We start from the raw sequence: 18,102 nt of genomic DNA, 5'->3' as shown, positions 1-18,102 counted from the left end.
ATAGGGATCCCCATCTACTTCGTGTCCAATCCAGAGTAAATCCTTCAAGAAAGGAAGAAGAGAGGAGAAACTCCAGAAGTGAGAGACAGGAAGCCAGGGGAATTAAACCTTGCCTGGTCTTGAGACAACACTGCAAGTGGTAATGACAGGGGACCAATTCAGACAGTAACATGGGATTTCCCTAGGGAACAGCAGGTAATCTGAGGTGGAAGCAAAAAAAGGAGAAAGATTAGACGGAAATGGGGGGAAACTGGGACCCCAGGGTGGTAGTGTCCATTGGGATGAGGTGAGCAATCAGAAGAGGACCCCGGATGGGCAGAGAGGGCGGCAACGGGAAAGAGGGACAGAGCAAGGCAGGGCTGGGCGGTCTTGTGGAATGAACTGAGGCTGGTGTCTGCCCATGGCCACTCCCTGGATCCTTAGGCTCTCAATGGGGACCTTTGCCCCACCACACCCGGCCCTGACAGCCTGTCTCTGCCAAAACAAGTTTGTCGTCGTCTGCTCTGAGCTACCGGACCCTGCCAGGAGCTCCAGGCTCGGCTGGGTCCCATCCCTTTGGAGTAGCACCTTCAGACAAGGTAGGTCTGAGGCCCTGAGCCTCAACTCCCTGGATTTTGGAAGTGGGCAAAGGGACAGCGGAAAGAGATGTTTCTGCATGTCCTATCTCCTGATAGGTGCCATAATGCATTTCTCCCAGCCTAGGAAGCACTGAACTCCAGCGATCAAGGGAGCCATGGAGGAGAAAGCTGCTCAGTGGGAGCAGAAGAGACCCAAGCTTCGTCTGGAAAAGCTACAGCACTGGGCAAGGCACAGGCAGAGTGGGCACCTCTTGGTGCTGGCGGTGAGGCCAGGCTGCCCCACCCCAACCTTCAGCATGTCCAATTGCACCCCAATTCAATTCTATCCGTGTTTAGGGAGCACCTCCCCCGTGCCTGAAACTGTGCTAGCCTCTGAGTGGGAGGAGGGTGGAGAAAGCATAGAATAATGAAGCAAGACCCTTAATCCCCAATTAGCTTCCATCGTGTGGGGAAAACACATAGGTAAGTAACCAAACTTGAACATGAGACAGAAAAATTAAATAATATCGCATTCCCTCACTTGCCCTTGGTTGACTACTTTCTGCCAACGTGCATTCCTCCCAATTGCTGATCTCTGTATCCCCTTCAACTACCCTGTGTCTGGCCTCCAGGTGAGTCAGCTATGGCTGGCAGTGGGCGTGGTGCCCTTTGCTGTCTCCGTTGCCTGCCTGAACTCTGCTTGTCACATGGCCACAGCACTGCCACTTGGGCCTGGAGCATTGGTAAGACCCACCACAAGGAAGGGTGGAAGGAAGGTCCTGGAGGCCCCTCCTTAATGGGGCCAGAGCTCAACACTTGCCTTTCTCACCATTCAGGGTCTCCTCACTGGGACTGTCACCCTTGAGCTGCGCAGAGCACCCCGCCTCTGGAAGGTAGGAGGGGAAGAGAATGCAGCACTGTTCTCCCACCCCCCCACACACACACGCATGCACACATGTCCACGCACACAAACCAATCAGCCCAGGAAGTGACTAAATGTTAACTAATCCTTCCAGCTCTCTGCCCCTGACTGGACTCAAAAACTGAGGAGGGAAAGCAAGAAATTAGAGGGCTCATGGCCCTGTTTGGAGGTGGAGGAATAGGAGCTGAGTTTTGTTTTGGGGCTAGGCTGCAGGTAGGGCTTGGGGTGGCAATGAGTCCCCTAGCCTGGGCAGGGCTGAACTGGCTCACTGGCAGGTGCAGGCCATGATGATACTCAACATCTTCAGTCTGATCTTGGGCTTTATCGTGGTGGTGGTCGAGGTGATGAAGACAGCCTTGGGGCCTGCCCCAGCTGCCCCTTCCCAGGTATGGGTGAATAAAGGAGAAGGCGGGAGGATGAGGAGATGAAGAGGGAAAGGGGCAGGGGCAAACAGTTTCCCTGTAGCATCCTCAGCCCTGTCTACCCGCAGCTGGCTGGCTTGCTGGTGGTGGAGCTCAGCACTGAGGCCTTCACCCTAGGGGGAGTGCTGGTCTCTGCATACTCGCTATTCCTGCTGAGCCAGAGGAAGCCAGGATGCTGCAGGAGCCAGAATCTGCACTACCAGGAGCTCGAGGAGGTATTCAGGGCATGGAGGAAAGTATGGAGCAGTGAGCTAGCAGCTGATTTTTTTACTGGCTATTGTGGTCAGTGGCACTTAAGAGAGAATAATGGGATTAGTGGGGGCGGAGGAAGAGAAGGGGTCGTAGCCGGAAACTGGTTTTCTGGTTTTAGACATTTCTTCCGTAGTGTTGAGTAAGAGGGAACTGGGTATCTAAATGGCTGAGACTAAAAATGCGGGAGAGCATTAGGAAGCTGCCTAAATATCGGATGAACTATGGGAACAAGAAAAAATGGAAGAAAAGGAGGAAGTTGTTTCTGTCTGGGATTCCTCCTTTCTCACCCCTACAGTTTGCTCCCCTCACAACTGTCTGGCTTTTAGGGTCTCTCTGAGTTGGAGGAAGTTGCTGCCTTGGAGAATGGTCCCACAGTGGCTAGCACAGCAAATGCAACAAATGAGTGAGCTGGCAAGCGGAGGCAGACAAGTCCTGCTCCACTAACCCGGCAGGAGCGTTCTCCAGACCCTCCTGCCCCCACTCCACAGAACTTAGAAGCTAGATGGAGTCCTCTGAGACCTACATGAAGTCTGGAGGAGCGCCTTCAGTTTTCATGCAGACTAGGCCCCTTGCTCTTCCCTTCCCCGCTACCCCTAGCTATACCTGAACCAGAGTCTTCCCTCGCCTTATTGCCCTGGAAAGCTGCCCTCCTGCAGGACATCCTTAAACCAACTTTCAGCTGTACCCCCTTCCTCCCTTCCCCTCCCTACCCGTCGCCTCCCCATACAGCTTCACATCTGCCTCATCTCACTTATTTCTCTTCTTTCCACCTTTCACAAGCCCATCCGCTCCAAGCCCGGGGTCCCGTACAAGCCTATTCTCGGCAATCAATTCACGGGTGCTTTAGTTTTTTCTCCCTTCGATCCGGTTCCTTTCTACTCTAGCGAAGACTACAAGTCCCGGGCTGCCCCCGCTGCCCCGTGGCCTGATGGGAAATAAAGAGCCTTCTCTCCGGGATGGGGGCGCTGTGCATCGGCTGAGTGACGCGAGGCGCTGGAAGTCGGGGCCTAGCCGAGAGTTTCCTCGGACGCGACCACTGGCCCCGCGCGCGGGGAGGCGCCAGGCGGGTTATCCTGCGCGGGGGCGCCGCCGCCCCACCCACGGCAACGAGAGCTGACTGTGGGGCCACGGGCCTCCCTCTGGCAGCTTCGGGGACGGGCAGGGGCTGGGGGCTGGCCCTCGGCAGGGCTGGGTTTCCCAAATGCTGTCGCCGCGCCCCACCCCACCCCCAGAGCCCAAATCCAAAGTCCTGAGACTTGGAGCGCGCGCGAGAAAGGGGTTGGAGATGATGAGTCAGAAGCCCGGGGCCCTTCTCGTCCCCCTCCCTCGGGGCCCAGGTGCCGGACGAGGACAGGCTCGCTGGGCAGACGGGTGGACGGGGCAGGAAGAGGAGGGGACGCGGCGACCCGAGCTAAGACTTTCCCGCCTCTTGCGAGCACGCCGGTGTAACGAGCCCGCGTTGCCGCCACCCTTTCTCCCCAAGGCGGGAGCGGGACTGCGCAGGCTCAGCCTCTCGGCTGCGCCGCCGACCCTTGATCCCGGCTGCCGTCTGGTCCTGAAGCTCTGGTTGGGCTCAACCCCCACTGTTTATGACCTTTGCACGTGTGCAAAGATGACAAGCTCGAGTGGGCTTGCGAAAAGCCCAGGAAAACTGGGAGACCCAGTAGCACGAGCCGGGCAGCTTACTAGCCGCTAGAGAAACTAGAAATTGACCACAGCTGGAGTACTAAGAGAACTCACCCCAAATTCACATAGTGCCCGGGATGGGTGTGCGCCTCACACTCATTTTTGTTCCCACTTGAGAAGGCTTCTTTCCCTAGAGAATGCTGCTTCTCCGGACTTAGCCAAGCCCAGGCATCAGTGAGGAAAGAGCGCAGCCTGGCTGCCTTGCCCTGACATTGCAGTGGTGCCCGCGGGAGAGCTCCTGTTTGTGACACCTTGGGAGTGGTAATAGTCGCCCTATGACAAAGTTGTGTGAGTACTAGTGGGTGGAGACAGTTGTGGAATTAGACTCTTGAATAGAGAAAACAAGATCTGGGCCTCCCCCTTCTCCTCCCAGTCTAACTGCCGGAGGAATAATGCAGAGCTTCTGTGTGCAAGACTCGGAAAATAATTTTCTTCAAAGTGAGAAGATGGTGGTGGATAAGGAAATGGGGGTAAAAAAAAATCAACAATTCACTCTGTCTTCTAGATAGGATCAACAGCTTTTAGTGATATGATCAGAAATCTAAGAATTGCATTCTAGTTCTTGGAGTTCAGTGACCCTACAAATGAACCTTATCAGTCAGGTTAGGTCAGGCTATGCTTTGTAACAATGCCCAAATCTTTTTTTTCCCCCCCTTAAGTAAGCTCTGTGACCCACATGGGGATTGAACCCACAACTCTGAGATTAAGAGTCACATGCTCTACCTACTAAGCCAGCCAGGCCCCCCCCAACAATGCCCAAATCTTAATGGCTTTAAACCACACATGTTGGTCTCAGAAGTACATGTCTAGTCTGGCAGTGGGCTTTGCTCATTATAAGTTACTCAGGAACCCAAGCTGATGGAGCTCCACCATTTTGAGATCCTACCTAAGTCACCATGAGGCTTAGAGTCCCCACCCCCCACTCCTGTGTGAAGTAAGCATGAATTGTTCATGAGCTCTTCCATGCTTCTGCCTCAACAGAACATATAGCACTTTCATTGGCCAAAGCAAGTCATATAGCCACACCCAACTTCAGGACCGCTAGAAGGGCAATCTTTTCAAATGACTAGAAGAAGGGAAGCAGAAATATTAAAAGAAAAAATGTCAATCATTTGTGGTGATTCTTGAAAAGTTTAGTAATTGGAACTCATCTTTTCCAGCAGTTATGCCCATATCTACCTCTTCGGTTTTCCCTGAACCACTAAATGCAGTTGTTAATAGAAACTTTTCCAGGGGCACCTGCGTGGCTCCGTTGGTTAAGGGTGTGCTTTTGGCTCAGGTCATGATCCCAGGGTCCTGCGATGGAGTCCCGCGTCGGGCTCCCTGCTCGGTGGGGAGTCTGCTTCTCCCTCTCCCTCTGCCCCTCCCCCTGCTCATGTGCTTGTTCTCTCTTTCACTCTCTCTCAAATAAATAAATAAATAAAGTCTTAAAAAAAAGAAACTTTTCCTTAAAAAATAATAGGACTAGGAGTTGGGAAATTCAGATTCTGGTTTTGTTGTGTAGGTTTGGGCAAGTCAGCCTCTCTGAAGTAGATTTTGCTTACATGGAGATTATAATCATAGTATTTATCCTCTCTACTTTACTGGAGTACCCGGCTAAAATAAAATCATACATGGGAAAATACTTTGAAACTCTAAGGCCACTTCAGAAGTTGAAAATAAATTGCTTACAGAGATGAGGAGTAGTGTAAATGAGTGAAACAGATTGGGTGTGATGTAACAGGGACTAGTGGGAACTGTGGGAAGCTAGAGCACACACATTCTACTTCAAGACTTTACCCCCACTCAGCTCCACCCAGTTATTGCCATGTGGGACTGGGGGCCTGGTATTGGCATAGTTCCAATTTTCCTAGACAAGTCAGAAATTCTGACTTTTTAATTAATTATTTTTAAATTTTATTCATTTGAGAGACAGCATGAGCTGGATGATGGGGGGAGGGGGAGTGGAGAGGGGCAGAGGGAGAGGGAAAAGAGACTTCCCCACCAAGCAGGGAGTCCCATGTGGCTCAGTCCCAGGACTCTGAGACCATAATCTGAGCTGAAGGCAGACACCTAACTGACTGAGCCACTCAGGGACCTCAGAAATTCTGACTTTTTAAATGTGAACTCTTCTGATTTTAAAATGTTGAGAACAAATTTTTCTTAAACTGTGGACCACATTCAGCCTGTCGTCCTTCAATTATAATCTCTTCCTATTCAAACATATGATAGGAATTCAGGTTTTGGGTGTGCAATACCTCTTGTAGGCCTTTGAGGCCTCTCTTGAAATCCAAGAGTCTTGGAGAGGTTTAACATTACGAACTTAACCTTTTTTTTATTTTTTATTTTTTATTTTTTTTATTTTTATTTATTTATTTTTTTAAGATTTTATTTATTTATTTGACGGAGGGACACAGCGAGAGAGGGAACACAAGCAAGGGGAGTGGGAGAGGGAGAAGCTCTGCAGGGAGCCTGATGTGGGACTCGATCCCAGGACCCTGGGATCATGACCTGAGCCGAAGGCTGTCGCTTAACCGACTGAGCCACCCAGGCGCCCTTAACCTTTTTTTTAAATCAGTATCTCTCTATGGCATTGATTCTCAGGGAGGGGTATTTTGCCCACTAAGGGTTATTTGGCAATGTCTAGAGATATTTTGGCTTGTAACAACTGGGTGTTGGGGGTGGGGTTTATAATGGAAGGAGCATTAGATGATTAGATGAGAAGTCAGAAGATCAGAGATTAAGTCCCAGGGCTACTAATGCCCCTTCACTATGCATCGTCCTACCCCAGCTGCGAGTGAAGGTTGTCTGACACGTCCTGTGATCTTCATTATCTGCCCCCGCCCCTGCCTACTGCCCGAGTCCCTGGACGCTCCGTGAAAGCATTCTGCTCTGCTGCGTGGCTTCCCAGCAACCACCCTTATCTGCCCCTTCATCAGTTTGGCAGCCTCTGTGGAAGTCACTCGTATTATACTTGAATTACGGCCTATTGGAACTTCACAGAAAGAAGTGACTGTGACAAGGTTCCTGCTGACGTCAGTTTTTCAAGGCCTTGACCCCTATCCCTTGCTTTAAGCCCTGGAGAAATATCCGATTCATACGTGGCTTCATGTGCCGCTGAATTCTGTGGTGGTTGGGAAATTCTCCATGTTGATGAATTTTGCCCTCATTTCTTTGAAATTTATTCTGGCCTTGAATACAAGATTATAGGCAACTGACCATATCTCCCTAATGAAAGATCTGCTTTTGCCAATGGTTCAGGGTTTCTGTCCTGGGCTGTGTCCTCTGCTGCCATCTCGTGGCCTCTCGGCTGCCCCGGTGGAGGTCTCACAAAGAGCCTTTCCACCAGGGAACGGCGTGAGGCAGTGGTTCAGGTGGAGAAGCTCTGCACGCTGCGGCCGCTGCCCAAATGCCTCCCCTGCAGTGGTTCCACCGGGGCCGAGGCGCACGCCGCGTGGCGCGGACCTCGGCCGCGGCGGGCAGGCGGGAGGCGCGGGGACCCCTCCGCGTCACCCTGGTGGGCCTCTCTCTGTCGTGCGGGCCCGGACTTGAGCCACCGACGTCAGTAAACCCAAGGATCCAGGAGTATTCGGAGCCTGGTTGGCCTGCAGCCTCTTGCCAGTGCCACCCAGGCCTGGGATGTTCTTAATCTCAGCGAGAAGAGATTCGCTTGTTGGACTTCTGGATTTCTTTTTCTTGTGTAGGCCCATTTTGTGTTGCTTTGTGTCCACGGCCTTCATCTTGGCTTGCCCAGCCCATGCTTCCTCAAGTTTGATACTTGGTTTTTTTTTTTTTTTTTTAAAGATTTTATTTATTTATTTGACACAGAGAGAGACACAGCAAGAGAGGGAACATAAGCCGAGGGAGAGTGGGAGAGGGAGAAGCAGGCTTCCTGCCGAGCAGGGAGCCCGATGCGGGGCTCGATCCCAGGACCCTGGGATCATGACCTGAGCCGAAGGCAGACGCTTAACGACTGAGCCACCCAGGCGCCCCGATACTTGGTTTTTGGTTTTGTTTTTTTTTAAAGATTTTATTCATTATTTGAGAGAGAGAGAGAGAGAGACAGAGCACGAATGGGGGAGGGGGGGCACAGAGGGAGAAGCAGGCTCCTCGCTGAGCAGGAAGTCCCATCCGGGTCTGGATCCCAGGACCCCGGAATCATGACCCGAGCTGAAGTCAGATGCTTAACAGATTGAGCCACCCAGGCGCCCTCAAGTTCAATATTTGATTGATGGGTTGAGCAGGACAGTTGGCAGTGTGCTCCCAGTGAGGCAATGTTTCCTATAAATACGACAGGATCTGTGCACTGTACTGACCAGAGGTCCCTCTCCAGGGTACAGGGAATCTGGGCTACTGGTGACTGAGCAGTCACTCCACAAGAGGGGAAGGCAGAAAACATTTTCAGTTGGTGCTAATTTTTTTTCATTATACTACTGTCTTAAAAACCTTCTAGTTGCCAAAGCAAATTTGTAGAACTGTCCCTTAGTTGTTAGCCCCTCCCATATACTTTCCATATGTTCACCATTTTATGGAGAGCACTGATTGTACCACAACCCCATTACCCTGAACCCCAGAAGAGGAGGAGGACTAGGAGGAGGAAAGAGGAGGAGGAGAAACCACCACCCTTGATGTTTATTTTAACCAGCTTTTCCCTGCATAAAAATTGGGCAGGGGGGGAGTTGTCTGGGTGGCTCAGTCAGTTAAGCATCTGCCTTGGGCTTGGGTCATGATCTCAGGGTCCTGGGATTGAGCCCCGCCTAGGGCTCCCTGTTCAGCGAGGGGTCTGCTTCTCCCTCTGCTTCTGCCCCCCCCCTGCCGTGTACTCACTCTCTCTCTCTCTCTCTCTCTCAAATAAATAAATAAATAAAATCTTTTTTAAAAATTTCAGGGAGAAGAAATTAATTGTATAATTAATTTCCTAGGGCCTCAGGCTGGGGATTGCTTGCTACTAAGCCTGTGTGTATTGCTTCTCTTTAAAATTCAGATGCTATTTACTTAATGGGAGTTGTCTTCTGTTTCTTCTGTTTTTCCTTCTTTGTATATATCTTTCTGCCTTGTTTCATTTATATATGTATATTTTTAAAGATTTTATTTATTTGACAGAGAGAGAGCACAAACAGGGGGAGCGGCAGGCAGAGGGAGAAGGAGAAGCAGGTACCCCGCTGAGCAGGGACCCGGATGTGGGACTCATTCCTATGACCCTGGGATCATGACCTGAGCCCAAAGCAGACACTTAACTGACTGAACCACCCAGGTGCCCCTCATTTATATTTTATATTGCATGTTATTCTTGATTCTACTTATCATATGAATCTTTGGTTTATTTTTTTCAGAAACTTTTCCTATGTTCTGCCCAAAGTTAATGAGTTGTCTTCGCTGATTCTTGGTTGTTTTTCCTTGCCTTTATAAAGTTTTGTTGTTTGAAATGTTTTCCCCCAAGATATAATTTAATTTGTTTTGCTTCATTATAATTATTTGTTCCCTTTACGTATAAAGAAAATGCTATACACCCACACTTACGCTTTAGATAAAGCTAGAGGACTTAAAGTCATGGCCTAGGAGAAACAGGATTGATGTCTTTATAAATCTCAAAGATAATTATGATGAAGAGAAACTGTTCTTTGTGAACCTAAGAAGCGAAGCTGGGTCCAGTGGTTACTTGTTACAGAGAAGCCAATTTTAGATCAAAAAAGAGAAAAAACTGAACACTTTTCAAAAAATGAGCTGCTTTGGGGCACCTGGGTGGCTCAGTCAGTTGGGTGTCTGCCTTCGGCTCAGGTCAAGATCCCAGGGTCCTGGGATCGAGCCCCACATCGGGCTCCTTGCTCAGTGGGGAGACTGCTTCTCCCTCTGCCTGCTCATGCTCTCTCTCCCTCTCTCTCTGACAAATAAATAAATAAAAGTCTTAAAAAAAAATGATCTGCTTTGAATTTGGCTCTCAACCTCTGGATATGTTAGAGGTGTTCTGTGCTATGTACTTCTGCACTGATAGATTATTGAAGCAACTATTCAAATATCAGCTGAATGATCAGAATAGAGGACTTCTAATTTCTTTTCCAACAGTAGTATTTGGCTTTTCAGCAGGGATAATGTTTTTTAATTGACCCATCCCTACCCTCTCATCAGAATGACTGGCCCTGGGCACAATTGTAAAGTAAGGTGTCAAGTATTCCTCTAGTCCCTAGAACAGAGTTTATCAACCGTGGTGCTACTGACTTTTGGGCCAGATAACTCTTTGTTGTGAAAGGCTGTCCTGGGGAATGTTAGAATGCTTCGCAGCAGCCCTGACCTCTAACCACTAGATACCAATAGCAGCCCTCCCCCGAGTCGTGACAATCAAAAATGTTTCAGACATTGCCAAATGTCCCCTGGGGAGCAAAATAGCCTCCTCCTTGAAAACCAGTCCCTCAGAGAGCTACAATAAGAAAGATTTCATGAACTTAATGTCTAACTTCTCCAAGATTCTTATACTAAAGGAGACCTATAAAGACCTACAAGAACCGTATCGCACATCCCAAGCCTGAAATCCTACCCCTATTGTCTGCCTCTTACTCCCCCTTCTGATTTTTTTTTTCCCCTTCTGAATTTTCTATCTTTTTTTTCCCCTGAATTTTCTTTCTTAACCGGTATTGCTATTTGGTCACACAAGCTGGATGCTAAGCTCTTCTCCCTCATTTCCTGTAGCCAAATGCTCACCATGTTCTATAGATTCTCTTCCTGCTTGAATCAATTTTCTCCACCACCACTGCCCCACGTCAGGCCCTCACCGTCCTTCACCTAGGCCACAGGAAAAGCTTATGAAAGAATTTCTATGCCTCCAGACTTGTCCTTCTGCTATACGTCTTGCACGTAGCCACGAAAATGTGACCACACGGCTTCCCTGCTTAAAAGCTCTTCAGTGGCGGGCGCCTGGGTGGCTCAGTTGGTTAGGCGACTGCTTTCGGCTCAGGTCATGATCCTGGAGTCCCTGGATCGAGTCCCGCATCGGGCTCCCTGCTCAGCAGGGAGCCTGCTTCTCTCTCTGACCCTCCCCCCTCTCATGTGCTCTCTCTCTCTCATTCTCTCTGTCTCAAATAAATAAATAAAATCTTTAAAAAAAAAAAAAAAAGCCCTTCAGTGGCTCCCATCACCTATAAGATCAGGTCCAAGTTTTTATTTATTTTTTAAAAGATTGTATTTTTTAAATTTAAGATTTTATTTGTTTATTTGATAGAGAGAGAAAGCATAAGCAGGGAGAGTGGCACGCAGAGGGAGGGGGAGAAGCAGGCTCCCCAGCGACCAGGTAGCCCGATGTGGCGCTCCATCCCGGGACCCTGAGATCATGACCTGAGCTGAAGGCAGATGCTTAACTGACTGAGCTACCCAGGCGCCCCTTCTCCTGTTAATTTGACTCTTGTCAATTTAATTTGCAAGCTCCAGCTATTAAGCCTAAGAGGATAGAGAAAAGTTTTTTTCTTCCCCTACAATTGAAATTATCATTTATGTGTCCATCTTTGAAGCAAGAACTGTTTTATTCGTCTTTACAGCCCCAGAATTTAGCCAAGTGAATGACATATAGGAAACATCCAATATTTACTGAATAAATTAATAAATAGACTAAGTCAGAAGGAACCTTATTTTTTTAAAGATTTTATTTATTTATTTATTTATTTATTTGAGAGAGAGAGACAGAGCATGAGCAGGGGGAGAGACAGAGGAAGAGGGTGAAGCAGACTCCCCACCGAGCAGGGAGCCTAATGCGGGGTTCGATCCCAGGACCCCGGAATCATGACCCAATCTGAATGCAGACGCTCAACCCACTGAGCCACCCAGGCGCCCCAGAAGGAACCTTAAAAGGCATTCTACTCGACATATAAAGTCCTGTGCAGTCTTTTGCCTTATTCAGTCAGCTAAAACATTAACAATAATGGTGCCACTGGAGAAAATCATTCAAATGTGGCAGCAGCTGCAGCAACAAAGTCATGGTCACAAACTGCAACGAGATCTTGGAGGCTACCCCATAACACTATTACTGGCAGCTCTCAGTTCCCATAGCTGCTACTTCAACTTTTTCACCTTGTTCTCGATAGTTACTGTAAAGTACATCTGGAAGAATAAACACATGATAAGGAAAGAAAGGAAGGAAGGAAAAGAGGGAGAGTAGGGGGGAGGGAAGGAAGGAAGAAAAAGAAAGAGAAAGAGCCTCTAACAAGAGTAACAAGGTGAGACTTGGTCTATCAGCTATTAATGTATATTATGAAGATAAAAAATTAAAACAGTGTGGTATTGGCACAAGAATAGACAGATAGATGAATGGAACAGAAGAGAGTCAAAAATAGAGCTCATGTAGGCATGCCTGGCTGGCGTAGTTGGTTGAGCATGAGACTCTTGATCTTGGGAATCTTGAGTTCAAGCCCCAAGTTGGGTGTAGAACTTACTTTTTAAAAATTTTGAAAAAGGGGGCGCCTGGGTGGCTCAGTTGGTTAAGCGACTGCCTTCGGCTCAGGTCATGATCCTGGAGTTCCTGGATCGAGTCCCGCATCGGGCTCCCTGCTCGGCAGGGGGTCTGCTTCTCCCTCTGCCCTCTTCCCTCTCGTGCTCTCTGTCTCTCATTCTCTCCCTCTCAAATAAATAAATAAAATCTTTAAAAAAAAATTTTTGAAAAAGATGGGGCACCTGGGTGGCTCAGTTGGTTAAGCGTCTGCCTTCAGTTCAGGTCTTGATCTTGGGGTCCTGGGATCAAGCTCTGCATCGGGCTCTGTGCTCAGCAGGGAGTCTGCGGGAGATTCTCTCTCCCTTCCCCTCTGCCCCTTCCCCCTGCTCTCTCTTTCTCTCTCTCTCAAATAAATAAATAAATCTTTTAAAAAGAAAAAAAAATTAAAAGTTAAGGGAGGATGACAGAAAGTGACATATAGCTAAAAGATTGATAGTATTAATATTGAAAAGAATTTAAAAATTGGTAAAGACAAAACAACCAATTTACCAAAAAGAAATAAAGAAATTGAAATGGCCAATAAATCTATGAAAGATGATTTATATTTACAGTAGTTAAATCAATGAGATTTAAAATGATAAGATGCCATTTTGTGCCAATCACATTATTAATATTGCTAAATACATATAACCCATTGTTGATGAATATGCAAGGAAATAGACATGTTCTAATGCCTCTGGTAGGGCCGTAGATTGATACAACCAGAATGGAAAGCAAGTTAACATGCTTTATCTACAGATTAAGAATTGCCTATCTGGGCGCCTGGGTGGCTCAGTTGGTTAAGCGACTGCCTTCGGCTCAGGTCATGATCCTGGAGTCCCTGGATCGAGTCCTGCATCGGGCTCCCTGCTCGGCAGGGAGCCTGCTTCTGCCTCTGACCCTCCCCCCTCTCATGTGCTCTCTCTCTCTCTCATTCTCTCTGTCTCAAATAAATAAATAAAATCTTTAAAAAAAAAAAAAAAGAATTGCCTATCTTGGGGCGCCTGGGTGGCTCAGTTGTTAAGCGTCTGCCTTCGGCCCAGGTCATGATCTCAGGGTCCTGGGATCGAGCCCCGCATCAGGCTCTCTGCTCAGTGGGAAGCCTGCTTCTCCCTCTCCCACCCCCCTGCTTGTGTTCCCTCTCTCGCTGTGTCTCTCTGTCAAATAAATAAAATCTTTAAAAAAAGAAAAAAAGAATTGCCTACCTTTGGCTGAGCAATTCTGCTTCAAGGAGTTTTTCTCAGGAATACTCTTGGACATGTGTAAGGAGTCACCTATTGAAATGTTCACTACAGCATCAATTAAAAAGTTTAAAAGTGCAAACAGTCTAAATATCTAATGGTAAGGTAATTGATTTCTAAAGTGTAATAAACCTAGAGAATGAAATATACTACATTACCCTGGCACAAAAATGATAAAGAGTAAAAGATGCCCAACGGTATTATTCTAAGTAAAAAAAAAGCACATTGCATCCAATTGAAAAATAGGTAAAAGACTTGGAGAGACATTTCTCCGAAGAGGATTTACAAGTGGCCAGTAAGTACATGAAAATGATGTGGAGCATCATTAGTCATTAGGGAAATGCAATTCAGAACCACAGTAGGATTCCACTTTACTGCTTCCCACCTACTAGGATAGCTATAAAAACAACAATAAATGGAAAGCAGCTAGTGCTGGCAAGGATGAGGAGAAACTGGAACTCTTACGTACTGCCAGTGTGAATGGAAAATGCCGCTGTGGAAAATAGCTTGGTGGTTTCTCAATACATTAAGCATATAAAATACCAGAGGATCCAGCAATTCCACTCATAGGTATACAGAAAACAGATGTTCAGATGAACAATTGCACATGAAGGTTCTTAGCAGTACTATTTACAGTAGCCAAAAGTGGGAAACAACTCAAGTGTCCATCAACTGATAAATGGAACAACAAAATGTGGTATATATCTGTAAAATGGAATATTTCTTATTCCACTAGGCTACAACATGGATGAACCCAGAAAATTTTATGCTAAGTGAAAGAAACCAACACAAAAGGCCACATACTGTATGATTCCATTTACCTGAAATACGCAGTAATAGGCAAATCCATAGAAACAGAAAGTATATTAATGGTTTCCAGAACCTGGGGGAAGGAGAGAATGGGAGTGGCTGCATAATGGCTATGGGGTTTCCTTTCGTAATGGTGAAAACGTTCTGGAACTAGAGAGTGGGGATGGTTGCACAACATTGTAAAAGTACTAAATGCCACTGAATTGAACACTTTAAAATAGTTAAAATGGTAAATTGTATATTATGTGAATTTTACCACAATAAAAACAAGTACATTACAAAATAGAAGGTATAGTTGGTTTTGTTTTTCTAGAAGAACATGCATAGAAAAAAAGTGTAGAAGGATAAATATCAAATTACTCTGGTTGTCCTTTGATGGTCATTTAGAACTAATGTTCTAATTTTTCTACAGTAATCTTGGATTACTTGAGTCCCTTTTAAAACATACTGTAGGGGGACGCCTGGATGGCTCAGTCGGTTAAGCCTCTGCCTTCAGCTCTGGCCCTGATCCCAGTGTCCTGGGGTCAAGTTCCGCGTTCTCCCCATTCCTGCCCCGCTCCCCCTGCTTGTGCGCACGCAGTCTCTCTCTCTGTGTCACAAATAAATGAATAAATAAAAATCTCTTTAAAAATGCTGTAAAATAATATGTAATGAAATAGAGGAGTGAGTGTTCATCATATATTTATATGCTATCAAAACAAAATAGTATATTTGAATGGTCCCAATTATTGTAAAAATACACCTACTGCAAAAAAAAAAAAACCTATTGGAAGAGCATGTGCCAACATATTAATGGTTATATTTCAGTGGAGTGATTATAGGTGAATTTTATTTACTTTTTTAAAAATACATTTTCAGGGGGCGCCTGGGTGGCTCAGTCGTTAAGCGTCTGCCTTCGGTTCCAGTCATGATCCCAGGGTCCTGGGATCGAGCCCCGCATCGGACTCCCTGCTCAGCGGGAAGCCTGCTTCTCCCTCACCCACTCCCCCTGCTTGTGTTCCCTCTCTCGCTGTGTCTCTCTCTGCCAAATAAATAAATAAAATCTTTAAAAAAAAATACATTTTCAGGGGCACCTGGGTGGCTCAGTCGTTAAGCGTCTGCCTTCAGCTCAGGTCATGGTCCCAGGGTCCTGGGATCGAGCCCCGCATCGGGCTCCCTGCTCCGCGGGAAGCCTGCTTCTCCCTCTCCCACTCCCCCTGCTTGTGTTCCCTCTCTCGCTGTCTCTCTCTCTGTCAAATAAATAAATAAAATCTTTAAAAAAAAATACATTTTCAGCACTGGGTGTTATACGCAACTAATGAATTATTGAACACTACATCAAAAACTAATGGTGTACTATATGTTGGCTAATTGAACATAATAAAATACATACATACACACATACATACATTTTCAGAATTCCTCCAGTGAATATATATTACCTTCATAATCTGCGTTTTAAATATATACTTCAAAGTTTTCCTTATATTGAGCCAAAAACTCTCCTTGCTTGTAAAATGAAACCTTTAGTTGGGGAAAAAATGAAAGATAACGTTTTAAAGGGAAATAACACCAAAGAACCTGGACACTATTAAAAGGAAAAAGGAAGAGAATATTCAGAGATGAGCAGGTGCTTAGAAAGAAAAAAAAAAAAACCCTCTTGCAGAGCTAACAGACTCATAAACATTATTATTGTAAGGGAGAAGTACCTTTTTTCTAAAAGGGAAAGGCAAGCAAAGAAAATGACGCGACCGAATCACACTAAGCGGTGCAGACTAGAAATTGCTTTTGCAACAGTATGTGACAAACAGCACCTGGGGATTTAAAAAGAAGTCAGAGAAGGAGTTAGAAAACTGTAGTCCAAACCCGTGACCTCTGACTATAGCTGGCCACTGGGTTGCAGGGCAGAATGGCTGCAAATGTGGTTTGTATCCGTGAGAAAGCATTCGGAAGGGGCCTGAGAACATAGCAGTTATAAGCAATCATGTAGCATTTATACTAGGACAACTCCTGCTAATGATACCTTCATTTCTAATAATAGTATTTACATGTACCTCTGTCCTGCTTATTGTGTGCTTGAGGCTGTCCTAAGCACTTACGGTGTTTTAACTCACTGAATTCTCCCAACATCCCTAAGAAGCAGGCACTGTTATCCCTGTTTTACAGAGAAGAAGGAAGCACAGGAAGGTCACATAGTGTCACACTTTAATGTCACGCAGCTAGTAAGTGAAAGAGCCAATTCATATCCAGTCATCCTTACTCTAGAGTTCACGCACTTAACTGTGACGTTTTACCAGCCCCATGGCCAAAACATCCCCCCCAGCAGTGGTTCGCTAAGGGTAGGCCTTTCAGGAAGTCCAGGAGGTCAAAACTATTTCTATAATAACGCTAAAAATTTTTTTCTCACTCTCTTAAGAGTATACAGAGCTTTCCAGAGGCTATAGGAAGTGTGATGACGTCAACTTTATTTTTTTTAAGGTTTTATTTATTTATTTATTTATTTATTTATTTATTTATTTATTTATGAGAGAGAAATTGAGAGCAAAGCTGGGGGACTGTGAGGGAAGAAGCAGAGGCAGAGAGAGCAGACTCCTCACTGAGCAGGGAGCCCAATGTGGGGCTCGATCCCAAGACCCTGAGATGGTGACCTGAGCCAAAGACAGACGCTTAACCAACTGAGCCACCCAGGCGCCCCAATGATGTCAACTTTAATGGCTAATAAAAAAATGTGTTTGTACAGTCTTGCGTTTTCTAGGATTTTCTTTTTTTTTTTAAAGATTTTATTCATTTATTTGACAGAGAGACACAGCGAGAGAGGGAACACAAGCAGGGGGAGGGGGAGAGGGAGAAGCAGGCTTCCCGCAGAGCAGGGAGCCCGACGCGGGGCTCGATCCCAGGACCCTGAGATCACGACCCGAGCCGAAGGCAGACGCTCAACGACTGAGCCACCCAGGCGCCCCGTGTTTTCTAGGATTTTCTATGTCAGGCTCTTTGGATCCTCAAATCAAGATGTTTGAGAAACATTGCCTGACCTAAGGTAAAGGGAACATGGTTTCTGAAGGAATAATCAAGGCTGCTTGCCATAATTTATTCATTCGTTCATTCATTCATTCATTCCATCGTTGTTGAGCGCTACACTGTAGGTGGTGTGCCGGGTGCGGGGACTATGGCGGTGAGCAAGAGTAGCATAGTCCCTTGACTCATGGAGTTTAGAGCAATGGTCCTAAAACATGAGGGTGCATGGGAATCCTTTGATAAATTAATTAAAAGTGCAAATTCTGGGGCTTTACCTCAAGAGATACCGATTTAGTTTTTAGACAATAGGACTCAGGAATTTTCTTGTTCTTGTTCTTTTTTTTTTAAGCTGAAAAGTTGATTCTGAAGCAAAAGACCCACTAACCACACATTGAAAAATACTGGTTTGGTGGTTGTTTAGCTTGAAAAGAAAACTTGCAGAAATGAAAGTGATCACCATATATAAAGACCTGTGTGACTCCAGAAAGTACAAAGGATACCAGTAGGTCAAAGCTAACCTGGAGTCAAGTTTCCATCTAATATTAGGTAGCCAGGGTCTATCAGGTAAGGCAGAATTCGCAGTCAACTGCAAGTTTGAGTTGGCTAGAGTGCCATACTATTGACATTGTCATAAGGATTCTCACATTCAGCATGACTTTTTTTTTTGTTGAGAGAGAGGAGGAGAAAGAGCATGCGCGAGGTGGGGAGGGAAGGGCAGAAGGAGAGGGAGAATCCCAAGCAGGCTCCCCACGGACAGTGGAGCCCAACATGGGGTTCGATCCCACGA

At 46.4% G+C, this 18,102-nt stretch overlaps 1 protein-coding gene across 1 annotated transcript; it reads left to right on the top strand.

Moving 5' to 3' along the window:
* The first annotated feature begins 441 nt into the window (after positions 1-441).
* Positions 442-3,125, top strand: TMEM253 (transmembrane protein 253). The gene is made up of 7 exons (XM_006731388.3): positions 442-578; positions 698-841; positions 1,190-1,300; positions 1,394-1,450; positions 1,755-1,865; positions 1,970-2,116; positions 2,480-3,125. The coding sequence occupies exons 2-7, from the start codon at positions 734-736 to the stop codon at positions 2,558-2,560; spliced, it is 615 nt and encodes a 204-aa protein (XP_006731451.1). The 5' UTR covers positions 442-578; positions 698-733; the 3' UTR covers positions 2,561-3,125.
* Positions 3,126-18,102: the final 14,977 nt, after the last annotated feature.

This window comes from Leptonychotes weddellii, chromosome 9 (genome assembly GCF_054177405.1).
Source record: "Leptonychotes weddellii isolate Sample4059 chromosome 9, ASM5417740v2, whole genome shotgun sequence".
Classification (NCBI taxonomy): Eukaryota; Metazoa; Chordata; class Mammalia; order Carnivora; family Phocidae; genus Leptonychotes; species Leptonychotes weddellii.
This window is presented reverse-complemented; position numbering and strand designations above follow the sequence as displayed.

Coding starts and splice junctions, on each gene's coding strand:
- TMEM253 (XM_006731388.3), top strand. CDS start 734: ATGGAGGAGAAAGCTGCTCAGTGGGAGCAGAAGAGACCCAAGCTTCGT. Junction 1,301..1,393: donor CACTTGGGCCTGGAGCATTG/GTAAGACCCACC, acceptor CTCACCATTCAG/GGTCTCCTCACTGGGACTGT. Junction 1,866..1,969: donor CCCCAGCTGCCCCTTCCCAG/GTATGGGTGAAT, acceptor GTCTACCCGCAG/CTGGCTGGCTTGCTGGTGGT.